Here is a 14,523-nt window from a genome sequence, read left to right on the forward strand (position 1 = left end):
CCAACCTGGGTATACTGTGACTCCAGTTTCAGGAGTTCTTTGATACCATAGTCTAAAATAAATAGATCTTAAAAGGGGAGACTGGACACAATCATTGTCAGTCAGTGATTCAGTCTGTTTGCTATGATCAACTGAAAGCTGTACTTTTCATCTCTTTCTGAAGTGTGTTGTGTGTGTACAATGTGTGTTGTGTGTGTGGTATACATATCACTATGTGCACACATGCTTGCATGTGTAGGTGTGTGCACTGGAGCACACATTTGGAGACCAGAGTAGATCTCTGTCTGTTGCCTTGAGACAGGGCCTCTCACTGAAACAGAAGCTCACTTTTCCCACAAGTCTGGCTGGCTAGGAAGCGCTTAGGATCTGCTTGTCTGTGCCCGCCAATTCAGGTAAAGGAGACCCAGACTCAGTTCCTCATGTGTGCATAGCAAATGCTCTTCCCCACTGAGGTGTCTCCTTCTTCAGGCCCTGATTCGGGAACCTTTTCTGGTTTTGGTTTTGTTTCTTTTAAAAAACACAAGAATGTGTTTTATGAATGAGGCAAGGGTTCTCTTCCCCTAATTTACTCATTACTAAGGTCTTGTCATTGTGCTTCTTCTACTCTTTGTATTTGCTGTAGTGTTTGGCAAGTCTGAATAGTGTGACATTTATGTATAAGCATTTGTTTTGAAATTACTGTTCCATTCTAGGCGCTATGCATCCCCACCTTTCAGCTCCTAGAACAGCAGAATGGCCTCCAAAATCACCCTGACACTGTAGATGACCTATTCAGGTTAGCCACCCGGTAAGTCCGAAGAACAAGACTTTTTATGTTAATTGCTCATCCCTTGTTACTCCTTCACTTTGACATCTGGCATTTTGTTATTATTTTCCTATTAAATGAGGTCATTGGGAAAAGTGTATTAGTGATTCATAATCTTTTTGTCAGTACAGAATGGAGGTATTGGGTGGGAGCAGAGGAAAGGAATATTCACAAGATAAGAATGTATTTAGGCGGGCTAGAAATGTGTCATTGAAAACTCTGGGCTCAAAACTCACCATCAAATGAAATAAAACATAGTGCTTAATGTCTTAGGGGTACCATTGCTGTGATGAAACACCATGACCAAAAGCAACTTGGAGAAGACGTTCCATAGCACAGTTCATTATCAAAAGCAGTGCGAGGGCAGACGTTAATGTAGAGAAATGCTCATTGACTTGCCTTTCATGGCTTGTTCAGCTTGCTTTCTTATAGATCCCAGGACTGTTAGGCAAGGGATGGCCCCACCCTCCATAGGCTGGGCCCTCCAACATCAGTCACTAATTAAGAAAATGCTCTACAGGTTTGCCTACAGCTTGATCTTATGGAGGCATTTTCTGAGTTGCGACTCCTTCTTCTGAGGTCTCTAGCTTGTGTCAAGTTGACATAGACGAGGCAGCACACCCAGATCATTCCCAGTAGTATCTCATGACTTCACTTCTTTCTAACTACTTCTTGGAGAAGCTGTTCATCCCTCATATAAAATCATATCTTATAACCAATAAGTGCCGAGTTTGTTGTTGATTGGTTGGTTTGTTTAAAGACAGGGTCTCTCTGTGTGTCCCTGACTGGCCTAAAACTTCACTGTGCAGACCAGGCTAGCTGAGATCTGCTTGCTGGAATTAAAGTTGTGCACCACCGTGCCCAGCTTGCTCTGACTATCTTAATCACGCTCCCCCTGGCAAGCAGACGAAGGAAGAAAGGGTGTATTTTGCATACAGTTTGTTATAGTCTGTCATGGAGGGGAAGTTAGAGCAGTAGGAGCTTGAAGCAGCTGGTCTCACTGCATCCATGACACATAGCAGAGAGCAGTGAATTCGTGCTTAGATGACTTTCTCCTTTTTATGCAGCCCAAGATCCCAACCCAAAGAGTGGTGCCACCCACAGTGTGTGGGTCTTCCCACCTCAGTTAACCTAATCAAGATAATCCCTCACAGGAATGCCCAGAATCCTGTCTCCCAGGTGATTATAGATCTCATTGAGTTGAAATTGAGATTAACCATTTCACTGCCCCCAACACCTTTTTATAAATAAGAGTTCACAGCACAATTCAGTGAAAAGGTTTATCTGTTCGTTTTGTTGCCCCAGTATGTACACACACACACACACACTCTTCCAGAGTGGCCCATTTATTAAAATTCATTCTCCCACATTTATGTATTATTGAAATCAAAGTCTAGGGTGGACATTGGGATTCACTTTTGATGTTGTACATTCTGGGTTTTCAGAAGGGTCCAATGACTACTTACCATTATAATGTTATTAAAAGTATTCAGTGGTCTATTTTAGCCTCCTTCCCTATTATTCCTAGCAGCCAGCTTTTGTAGCCTAATCTTGTTGTTAATACCTAATCTCCTCTCACATACTAGATTTATTCAGCGAAGCCCTGTCACCTTGCTGAGGAGCCAGGTTGTCATCCCAATCTTACAGTGGGCCATTGCATCAACCACCTTGGACCACCGAGATGCCAATTCCAGTGTCATGAGATTCCTGCGAGACCTCATCCACACAGGAGTAGCCAATGATGTGAGTATAAACATACCTTTTCTACTCCATGGCCTTTTCTCTTGTTTGTGTTCTTGATTTGTTTTAGTTGACCTATAAGGGATCGGCCACTGATCATCAAGTTACTGACTTGTAGATCTCATGTATCTGTCAAGTGCTGTAGGCTGTACAAAGGAACATTCAGCCATCTTTACTTCTAGTTACCTGTTTTCTTACAGCATGAAGAAGATTTTGAATTGCGGAAGGAACTAATTGGACAGGTGATGAGCCAGCTTGGCCAGCAACTTGTCAGCCAGCTGCTCCACACATGCTGCTTTTGTCTTCCCCCCTACACCCTACCCGACGTGGCTGAAGTGCTCTGGGAGATCATGCAGGTTGACAGACCGGTAAGGCTCTTCATAAGGTAGATACCTTATAGATCTATTCTATAGGTCCCAAGCCTAATAAGCTTTGCTTCCTTGAAATTGCCCTAACTTTGAACCAGCTATACTGTGTATGTTCTTGGAACCAAATATATTGCTAAGCTCCATTTCAAAGTAAAGGAGCCCATAGAAAGCCAGTAATTATTTCATCATGGGGTTCTTGAAAGTTTGTCTTGTCATTGCTGTGAGGTTCATAATGTATATCACCAGAAGTAAGTTCCAGGCTTTGGGCTCACTCACTTGTGTCTAGTCTGTGGGAAATCTGTACATTTGTGAGAGATACCTGCATATTAGTTATATCCAGTTAGATTATTCAGTGTACAGTCACTCTGGAATCTGTAGTGGACTCTACATTAGTGAATACAAATATTAAAAGTAAACCACAGTATATACACCTGGATTGAGTTCCCCTTTGGGTCTATTTGACCGTGTCCTTTTTCCAGTTGAATATTTAAAAAGTACAGACAGCTGACCTTCTCTTTCTTCAAGTGATTTCAATACTAGCCACATAGTCATAAATGTTACTGTGTATATTACGTAAAAAGTTTTAATTTATTTTTATTTCATGGGTATATGTGAATTCCTGCACGTATATAAACAACACATGTGTCTAGTACCTGCAGTAGAAGTCTGAAGAGGGCGTTAATTCCCTTGGAACTGGGCTGCTGTGTGAGTGAGTGCTGGGAACCAAACCAGAGTCATCTCTGCAGCTATCATGTCAGAACCCTAAGCATAGTGACACAGCATAATAACCTATGAGTTATTTTTGAAAAAATATGATTTATAATTTTAATGTTAATATGTAAGCCATTTAGGAAAGTATACATAAAACTGTCTTCCAGAACCAATAAGTAAATAATAAAAATACATAATGGTACCTATAGTTGCCATTATTATTTGCTCAGTGTATATGTTCAGAGACAGACAGTACAAGGAAACTGGAGTCTAAAGTCATATCATATGTATATTAACTCATATGTATGCTTTCTATATCAACTGACCCAGATCTATCACACATCTATGACTCTTCCCAGGAAGTAATAGAACAAATATAAAGGGTGTGTGTGTGTGAGTGTGTGTAGATGACAAAGTGTTTCTGTGTGATCACTACCAATATAGCCATGGTTTAAAGGAACTTTTTAAATGCATGGTTTAGGCAAGTCAAATTTAGTTAACTATGAAATTTTAGCATGTTATCACAATTTACACTAGTAGCAAAAGATAGATAGATAGATAGATAGATAGATAGATAGATAGATAGATACATACATACATACATACATACATACATACATACATACATAGAGATACCCCAAGTAAGAGGTCCATTTAGGCCATGGTACCATTATGAAGACTTATAAAGGAAAAAAAACCAAAACATTGAATTCCAAATTCTTTATTTTTCTATGGTGACAAATGCCTTTAATCCCAGCATCCAGGAGGCAGAGGCAAGCATATTTCTGAGATTCAGGACATCCAGGGCTACAAGAGAAACCCTGTCTTGAAAAACCAAAAAATAGCCAGGCAGTGGTGGGGCATGCCTTTAATCCCAGCACTTGGGAAGCAAAGGCAGGCTGCTTTCTGAGTTCGAGGCCAGCCTGGTCTACAGAGTGAGTTCCAGGACAGCCAGGGCTATACAGAGAGACCTTGTCTTGGAAAAAGAAAAAACAAAAATAAAATAAATAATACAGGTACATAATTACACACACCTGTAATCCCAGCTAATCTCAGCACTTAGGAGCCAGAGGCAGGAGGATCACTTAGAGGTTTGAGGCCAGCCTAATTGTATAGAGGGTTTCAGGGCAGCCAAAGGTTTATGTTTAGGCCCTGTCACAGAGACAGTGTGAGTAAGGTGTGTATGTGTGTCAGTGTGTGTGTGTTGTTGAGATTTAATTTATTTTTCTTAAGACAGGATCTGACTATATAGTCCAGGCTAGTCTGGAATTCCCTATGTTACACAACTTTGTCAGAATTTCTCAATTCTCCTGCATCTATCTTCCAAGTGCTGGGATTAATGACATGGGTCTCTGTGCCTGACTTGTTCTCACTATTTTAAATCTAAGCTAGAGAGATGGCTCAGCAGTTAAGAACCCTGGCTGTTCTTCCAGAGGGCCTGGGTTTAATTCCCAGTATCCACATGGTAGCTCATCTGTAATTCTAGTTCCAGGGGATCTGACACCCTTTTCTGGCCCCATAGAGCACTGTGCTCATGTGTTACACAGACATGTATGTAGGCAAAATACCCACCCATACATACACATACAATAAATTAGGCCATACACTGTGGGACACTCATCCATATTTCCAATGATACCTATCCGGCTTGTCTATAACACCCACAAGTGTTCCTTCAGGTCTTTACCCTTTGATTTGATCTTTTCTTAGTTCTTCCAGTCTTCTCAAAGTTAGAGCAGGAACATGCTAGCACCACCTTTCTTACCATCTCTGTTTTCCTTGGTCTCTCTGGTGTCCAGATATTTACTTTGAATTGCTTTTGGCCTTTAAGCTCAAGAGTTTTCTGGTACACAGCAGTTTTAGGAATAGACCAAGAGTCTGATCCTGAAGAGGCTTCACTTGGAAGATATGGCTGCCTTGTGCCTCTCTGGAGAGAAGCTAGATCTGCATTTGCAGAGTTCCTCAACTCAAGAATGTCTGAAGGCCTAAGATAGTAGTTTGTTAATTTTATTTAGTCCAACTAAAGGGAACTCTGTGGAGTTGGTTGGTATCTTTAGGGAGCAAGATAAGTAATCTTAAAACTCTCGTTCAATTTCTCTATACAGACTTTCTGTCGGTGGCTCGAGAATTCCTTGAAAGGTTTGCCAAAAGAGACAACAGTGGGAGCTGTCACAGTGACACATAAACAACTTACAGATTTCCACAAGCAAGTCACTAGGTGAGTGATCCTGGGGCCTTGTGAATAGAAGACAGTGGCTGTGTTATGTAGAAAACGTGTCTGCTTAGATTTGAGTTCCCTCAGTTGGCATAGAATGTCAATGGATAGCAACACCACCATGCTCTGTGTATGCGCGTGCACATGCTTTGTGGTTTCCACATAGTATTCATGGCAATAACTTTTTTTTAGTATAAAATGAAGTTTATTATGGGGCTTAAGAAGGGAGTAGAGGCAGAGATAGAGGGGGTACAGAGAAGGACAGAGAGACAGGGAACATCATGGCAGTATCTTCCTTTGTAGTTTATAACTGTTAACCTTTCTCTGGTAGGTAGAACTTTTAAAATCTTGGCTAAGTGTTAAGCACAGGCTTCTACTCTTTGATTTTACTGTATGTGTATGTATGGGTGGTGCAGTGCTGTGTGGCAAGGTCGATAGTGTCAGGGGAAGAAACCTGGAAATACAGTAACTATCCACCAATAGAGAATGGTGAAGTAATTCATCAGATGTCTACACTAGTGAATAGTCACCAAAAAAGAAATACATGTGCTAGATGAGAAGTTGTACGAGCCAGGCAAGGTGACACGCACCTTTATTTTACTTTACTTTTGTCCACAATGAGGAAGGAACATCATGTTGGACGGACATAGGAGAACAGAGTTGCTTACCTCGTGGTGGCCAGGAAGCAGAGACAACAGGAAGGGCCAGGATGAGAGTACACTGTGTACTTTAAAAGGCTGGGGATCTAGAAGAATGTTTGCTGCTCTTCTAGAGCAAGTTAAAACCGTAGCTCCATCCTAGGCAGCTCACAAACTAATCATAGCTCTGGAACCTGGAAGGAAAGTTATGGTGTAGGAGCCTGAGGCGGCGAAGCTGGGTATATTTCACTTGCAGTCAGGAAGCAGAAAGAGTTGAATGCTGGTATTTAGCTGGTTTTCTTTTGTATTCAGCCACATTTAGGGTGGGTTTCCCCACTTTGGTTAACCCAGCTTAAAAACTTTACACATATGCCCAGAGAGTTGTCTCAGGTGATTCTAGAGCCTGTCAAGCTAACAATTAACCTCAGCCATTGTGAGTGTATATACCCGTTTTATTTTTTTGTTAGTGCACATTGCTTCTCTTCTTGTCTACTGTGAACCATGCTGGTATAAAAAAACATTGCTATAAACATGGATGCTGTTTTTACACATACCTCCTAAAACATGAAGATGTGAGCCCAGTGTAGCGACAAAGACCTTTAATCCCAGCACTACTAATAATAATAACAACAATAATAATGATATTACTAAAAGTAATTTTATTTTTCACCAAGGCAGGGTTTTTCTGTGTAGCTCTGGCAGTACTAGAACTCTGTAGACCAGGGTGGCCTGGAACTCAGAGATCTACCTGCCTCAGCCTCTCAAGTACTGGGATTAAAAGCATGTGCCACCACCACCACCCAGCAAAGTGTTTTATTGTGGGCCTTTTGTTTGATTGTTTTGAGACAGAGTTTCTCTGTGTCTCCTGGCTCTTGATAGTAGCCACTCCAGCAGTTCAAACCTAGTAGGAGCTAGTATTTCGTTTGCTTATTGAATATTTGTATCTTTAAAAACTGTCTTAAGTCCCATAAACCTTTTTGTGATTATTTTTGACTTTTTTGAGACAAGATCCTACTATGTAACACAGGCTGGCTACAGCTTACTGGCCATGGTGATCCTCCCACTGTGGCCTCTCTGCTAGGATTAACGATGTAAGGCATCATGCCCAGCTATGTGTTGTTGGGTTGGGGGAATTGCTTCTGTATCCCTACTAGATGCAAGATGTGCAGTGAGATCTCTTCTCATTCCTTTGAGCTCTGTTGGTTGTGTCCTTTGATGCCCAGTGAAGACATGCATGTTCAGGTTTGAATCTTTGAGCTCTGTTGGTTGTGTCCTTTGATGCCCAGTGAAGACATGCATGTTCATGCATGTTCAGGTTTGAATCTTTGCAGTGCTAGGGATAGAACCTAGGATATTACATGTGTCTTGCAAGTATTCTGTCGCTGACTTGTTTTGCTGTGTTCTTCAAGTTTTAATTTTAACATAGTTTAATTTATTCATTTTATGTTTGTTTATCCTAACCAAGATATTTGATTTTATCCTACCCAAGAATTGCTAGACCCAGAATTATTAAAAAAAAAAAAAAAAAAGTCCCCCTAGGTTTTGTGTGAAGTTATATTATTAGATTTATCCTCCTCCCTTCCTTCAGCTTTGTTAGGGAATGTTTTTCATTGTTCTTTTGTTGTTGTTCCAAGACAGAGTTTCTTGGTGTAGCCCTGAATGTCCTATGACTTGTTGTGCAGAACAGACTGGCCGAAAACTCACAGAGATCTGCCTCCCAAGTGCTGGGATTAAGGCATGCACCACCACTGCTTGGCAACTTCAGTTTTCTTTACAGTGCCCGGGCCTTCTCTTTTAATGGTCTTAGCACTTTGTTAGGAGTAAATGAAGATTTGCTTCTAGGCTCTCTGCTTCACTGATTTATAGATGGCTTTATATCAGTATCGTGCTATTTTGATTACTGTGGCAATATCATAAATTTTGAAATCCAGAATTTTGAGACCTCCAATTTTTTGTGCGTTTTAAAGACTGTTTTGGATCCTTGGAGTATCTTGAGATTCCATATAAATTATAGAAATCTTTCTTGACTTTCTGTAATAAAGTCGCAGGCTTGATGATTACTACACTTAACCCAGTAGGCTTCTTTGGGTGTTACTGATAAGGCAACCTTAACAACATCAAGTCTTTTGAGCTGGGTATGGTGGCTTAATGTCTGTAAGTCTAGCTCTGGGAAGATGGAAATACAAAGGTGACACATTTAAGGTATCCTCATCCACATAGGAAGTTCAGGGCCAACTTAAGCTACATGAGACTTGGGCTTAAAAGGGAGTGGGGGTGCTGAGGCAGGAGGATCATTTAAGTTCAAGGCCAATCTGGGCTACATAGGTAGTTTCAGCTCAGCCTATTCTATAATGTGAGATTTTTGTCTTTAACTAAAAATTGGGAAAAAGAAGAGAAAGAGTGCTGTTATTTTGTAGCTTACTAAGTTGCTAATAGTCATGCCCTAGAACTGATATTTTAACTTTGTATCAACCTACATGGATGGCTGAAAATTAGCATGGTTACTGGCTTTTGTGGTACATTTATCCAAAGTGGGGGTTCCCTGCCCTGGTAAGAATCTATGGACTCGGGTAACCTTATGAAATGATTTGATTTTCTGTCATAGATACTTTCCTGTGGGAGTGGTATGTAGCCTTCATGCAGTCTCAGTTGAAAATTGCTTCTCACTGCTTCTGTTGCCCTTTGCTAGAATGTACTGGTCAACAGAAACCATGATCTGTTGACTCTGACATCCTTGAAGCAATTGGAAGCCTAGGGAGAATCTTGCAGAGACTGTCAGTTTGAATCTTGCCTTTATGCTGTTACTTTTAATTTCAGCTAATTCATTTGCAAATAGGGTTAGTACTACCTCATAAGGCTATTAACAGATGCCAAACAGTATCCCAAAGCTCCTACACGTAATAGATGATCCGTGAAGTTAACTCTTTTTTTTTGTTTGTTTGGAAAAGAAGCTTCCAGAATGTCATTGCCTATTTGCAAAACTAGCTCGGGCATGTCTCTCGCCAACTGTACAGAAGCCACCCACACATTTTGGAATATGCCTCCACAGGCCCAAATGCTCTTGATGGGGCTTGTGTATAATGAATAGAGTAATGAATACATCTGAGATCAAGGTCACAAGCAACATTCTTATTCAAGAAAAGGTCAAGGGAAAGGCCCTCAGTAAAGCAACATTGAGAATAACCATATTCTTGATCCTTGATCAGTGAGAAGGGGATTGAACCAAGTAGCCTTGACCTTCATTGCCAAACAAGTTCTGTAGCTCCCAGAGCAGGCTGTGGCAGATTGTGTGTGTGTGTGTGTGTGTGTGTGTGTGTAAATATTAAGAGGCTGTATGGAGCTAAAAAGAGGTTTGGATTGCTCACCTCTTAGTAATTCTCTAGTGTGTGCAACCCTTGAACTGTGCATGACTCAGTCTCCCTTTCGGTTTTAAGGTCCTCTAACTCTTGCCTCAACATGCTGTTTTGTTTGCCACCTTAACAGGGAGGGTGAACTGGTTCAGCTTCATTGTAGCAAGTTTCAGCCTGTTTTTCAAATGGTGTTAGTAATTAATTCCCCAGCTTTTTAAGTTGGTCAAATTGAAGAAAGCTGAGTCTAAAAACATAGTAACCTGCCACTAGCTCAGATTAATGAAGACTAGAAGAAATCCTGCCATTATTTCCAACTTTTCCATCTTACTGTGACTGCCTACCATGACATGTGAAAGCTAAAAAAAAAATGGTGCTGAACATGGAGAGTGTTGGTAGTGGAACGAGAAACCAGATGGAGTATCTCGATGCTCAGGTTGTCATTACCTACCAAGACACCAGATAAAAGGATTACATCTTGAGGAAGAGTGACCATAAACTTATTTGAGAGAATAATTTGAATTATGGGACTAGAATATAGAAAATGGAACCTAGAAAAGTAATAGTAAAATCAGGGACCAGAGACTAGTCAGTGCTGCGGTGCTGTGAGAACAGAGATAAGAAAAGGGACTGACTTTTAAGATGCTTTTTTGTGGGCTTACCCACCAAGGACATTTAAGTTCAGAATTAGCTGGACCACATAGGTCAGTCACTGGTAGGATTGGGGACAAAAGTGGAGGTAATTAGATACCTAGGCCACTCTTACTGTCATAGTCACTGTTCTGATCAATGAACTCATATAAAGAAAAGCATTTAATTTGGGACTTGCTTACAGTTTCAGAAGGCCCATTATCACGTGGGCCCCATTGGCCTATTAACCATATCATAGTGTAAAAAAATGCATTCAGTTCAACTTCTAAAGTCCCCATAGTCTTTCACCAACTGTTGACAAGTCTTCATAGACTGCTTACAAGTCCAGAATTTCTTCTGAGACTCGTGGCAGTCTCTTAACTGTAACCCCTCATAAAATCAAGATGAAAAGGCAGATCACATACACTAACAGAATTGAGTGGCACAGGATATGCATTACTGTTCCAGAAGGGAGGAAGAGGAGCACTGTGAGGAAATACTGGACTAAAGCGCGACCAAAAAGCAGCTGGGCAAACTCAAATTATTCATCTGCATGTCAGATGTCAAAGCACTCTTCAGATCTCCAGTTCCTTTTAGCTTAGTTGATTGCAAACTCTCCCTCCCATTCTCCCTCCCTCCCTCCCTCCCTCCCTCCCTCCCTCCCTCCCTCCCTCCAGTGCCCCCCCCCCCCCTCCGTGATTCCAGGTGTGGACCCTGTTAGCAGTTTTCCTCAGCAGGTATCACCTGACTCTGACATCTCCAATATCTTGGGGTCTCCAACACATTCCATGCTTCACCTCCACAGCCCCAAGCAGTGGCCTCTCAGGGACACTCCTCACAGATGCCCGGCCTCGATGGCTTTTCTTAACTGAGGAGGAAGATTCCACAACCCCATCTTGTATCCTTGAGTCTAAAGCCAGATCCAGCTTTAGACTCAAAAGTGGTGGTTGAAGCTGCCAAGTTCTGTTGCTAGCTGGGGCTGGTAATTGATTCCCTAATTCAAATGCATTTGTATCAGCTTTCTGTTGATGGTTTCCTTCAGTGCTAAAGCTTTTCTTTAATTTCTTTTCCCAGGTTGGAAGCTTAGCTGGGTGGGCTCTTGTCCTGAGGTCACCACTCCCTTTATTCCGTTTAGCATCAGGTTTTTCTTTAAACCTTTTATCTCTTGAGCACTGGACTTCGCTCCTTTACACTTTCTGCTTCTCCCTTTTGTCCTCTGCATAAGGGGGACCACTGATCACCACCTCACAGAGTCAATAGTAATTTTGCTGATAATCCAAAACTCCCCAATTTCATCTCAGGCAGACTTTTTTGGACAAGGGAAGAAAATAGACCCATTCTTAACCAACGTATCGCAAGAGCAGTCTTTAGGCCATTTAATACTCTCCTCCTCTGAAGCCTCTTGAGCCCCGCTGACATAGTCTACATTTCTCTCAACTGTCTTCCACATTCCTGCTACGATGGCCCAGTAAGCCCTGCTTAAAGTGTCCGACCAATTTTCGTCTTCCAAGTCCCAGAGTCTTCCATATCCTTCCAACTAAGGTTACACCTATCACAGCAGTGCCCCACTCCCCGGTACTACTCTATAGCTGCGAAAAGACACCATGACCGAGACAATTCTTTTTTTTTTTTTTAAAGCGTTTACTTGCTGGATGGCTTACAGTTTCAGAGGTTAGTTCATTATCATGGAGGTGGGGAGAATGGCATTATGTAAGCAGGTATGGTGCTGGAGAATCAGCTGAGAGTTCTACATCCTGATCCATAAGCAGAGAGAGGCAAACATGCTGCACTTGACATGGGCTTTGAAACCTCAGAGCCCATCCCCACTGACACCCTTCCTCTAACAAGGCCGCAGCTCTTAATTCTTCTCATCCTTTCAAATAGTGAGCATTCAAGTATATGAGTCTATAGGGGACATTCTTGTTCAAACACCACAGGGAGCATAGTAGCATGTATACAGGCATGGCTCTGGAGCTGAGAACTTTACATCCTTATTCACAGGCAGCAGGGAGAGAAAGCCTGGACCTTGAATGGGATTTTTGAAACCTCAAAATTGCTCGCCCCCACCCTCACCCCATAACACACTTCCTCCCACAAGGCCATGCCTCCTAATCCTTCTAATCCTTTCAAACAGATCCACCCACTGGTGGTTAGGCATTGAACTATATGAGCCTATAGGGGCCAGACTTACTTAAACCACAACACTTAACTTTGCTATTCACCACAGTTCTCTTATATTTGAATCCTATGTACTTACTTAACTTATTTGGGGGTTTGGTTGGTTGGTTGGTTTTGGTTTTTTGAGGCAGGGTCTCCCTATGTAGCCATGACTGGCCTAGGACTTGCTATGTAGGTAAGGCTAGCCTCAAACTCATGGAGATCCTCCTGTCTCTGCCTCACACGCATTGGGACTAAGGGCAATCACCACCACGCTCAACAATTTAATTTCAGGGCTCTTCTTCTTACTCTCAGAAAAGAGGCTAGAGACGGGGGTATTTGTCCATCTAGGTTTAATTGTAAAGATCTCAAAAGGGGTACAATTTCAAACATGTAGGATATTAGGATAATAAATGAATCGTGGGCCTCTTAGTTCTTTGTAATATCACACGACACACCAGCCTGTGCTAGGCTGCTTGCCCTCCATACTGGCAGTGGGAACATGAATAGCATGAGCTTGCACACATACTTGGCTGCTTCCTTATTTAGTACATGGTTTACTTAGAAATAGACTCAAAAATGTAGCATTGTTAGTAAAGCTTGTTAAGTACCAGGGATATAGCTCAGATGGAGGGTATAGTTGATCCATTACATATTTATGGTGGGGAAAACCTAAAAGAAAATACCCTATCATCAACTCCTGGAATCCCAGACAAGGTTTTTCATCATTATTTTGGACCTTTATATTTGTTGAATGATTTGGTAGATAGGCATTTTGACACTTTTCTGTTGGATAGCTCTTAACAGTTACTCCCTCGGGTGTTTAACCAGCACAGGATTGCAAGTCTGCTTTCTTGGAAGTTTGAGTTCTAGGCTATTGGCTGGCCTTGTCAGGAGAGAGCGAGGAAGTGCCTTTTCCATTTGCTTTTGCTTAGCCCGGAGTTCAGTTAGCTAGCCTGTCAGGTAGATAACCAGAAGAATTAAATTTCTCAATTGGTTTCTAAGTGGGTTTCAGACAAAGGGAACTTTGAAAAAATGGAGTCAGATGTGCATTACTTCCATAATAACTGGACATCTCAGCATTCGCTGAGAACCAGGTTCTGCTTATTCATTCTCCATTTCTGTGTGTGTTAACCCTTTTCTATCTCCTCCTCCCCCAAGAGGAAATCCTGAGCAGCCTGTTCAGCTAGAAAATCAGTGACTGACAGACTAGTTACCAGACAAGGCTTTGTAAACAGAATCTGTCACAGCAGGAAAACGGAAAGCTCGGGACCTAAGTGAGCCATGCGCACAGAACTAAATGTTCCGAGCCTTATGGGACCTGCTGGCCATCCTTCCTTTGAGGGCATCTGGATTTCTTCTCCTGGTGTCAGGAATGTCGGGTATTACTATAGACACTCACACCTTCTGAGTCACTTTTGCTCACTGCCCCTTTGTCATAAATGTTTTATAGGAATGGGTTTGATCCTCTGAGTAACATGAAGTTGATAAGGAGATCTAAGTAGATGAGGAGACTAAGGCAGAGATTGGTGTCTTGCCCAAGAACACAAGAGCTAGAAATCAGCCCTAAACAGTTTGTCTCCGAGCCCATTCCTTCAGAACCAATAAGCACATAATTATCTTCATTTATAATACTTACTTTTTGCCCTGAGTTCTGGGAAGATCTCACACAGAGCCATGAGTGGATGAAAGTCATTTCCAGCAGAGTTTGAAGCCTCTTTGGTGTGTCTCCCCAGCATGTTAGCTCTCCTGTCTTTAGCCAAGAACCACCCATCCACCTTTTCTCTTCTAGTGCCGAGGAATGTAAGCAAGTTTGCTGGGCCTTGAGAGACTTCACCAGGTTGTTTCGATAGCTCAAGCTCACACTCCTGCTCTGTGCCTGTCATCCAGGTGAGTTGTGTCTACTTCTGGT

At 41.9% G+C, this 14,523-nt stretch overlaps 1 protein-coding gene across 1 annotated transcript in view; it reads left to right on the plus strand.

The window, feature by feature from the left end:
* The window catches only part of Tnpo3 (transportin 3), a 74,107-nt gene that overhangs the window by 57,892 nt on the left and 1,692 nt on the right, over positions 1–14,523 (plus strand). Inside the window, exons 18-22 of the mRNA XM_021164057.3 lie at positions 693–787; positions 2,392–2,548; positions 2,746–2,913; positions 5,730–5,842; positions 14,404–14,501. Coding sequence (XP_021019716.1) covers positions 693–787; positions 2,392–2,548; positions 2,746–2,913; positions 5,730–5,842; positions 14,404–14,464 — 594 coding nt within the window. The 3' untranslated portion in view covers positions 14,465–14,501. The remainder of the gene's footprint in view (positions 1–692; positions 788–2,391; positions 2,549–2,745; positions 2,914–5,729; positions 5,843–14,403; positions 14,502–14,523) is intronic.

This window comes from Mus caroli, unplaced genomic scaffold (assembly GCF_978045245.1).
Source record: "Mus caroli unplaced genomic scaffold, Mus_caroli_1 scaffold_7, whole genome shotgun sequence".
Lineage (NCBI taxonomy): Eukaryota > Metazoa > Chordata > Mammalia > Rodentia > Muridae > Mus > Mus caroli.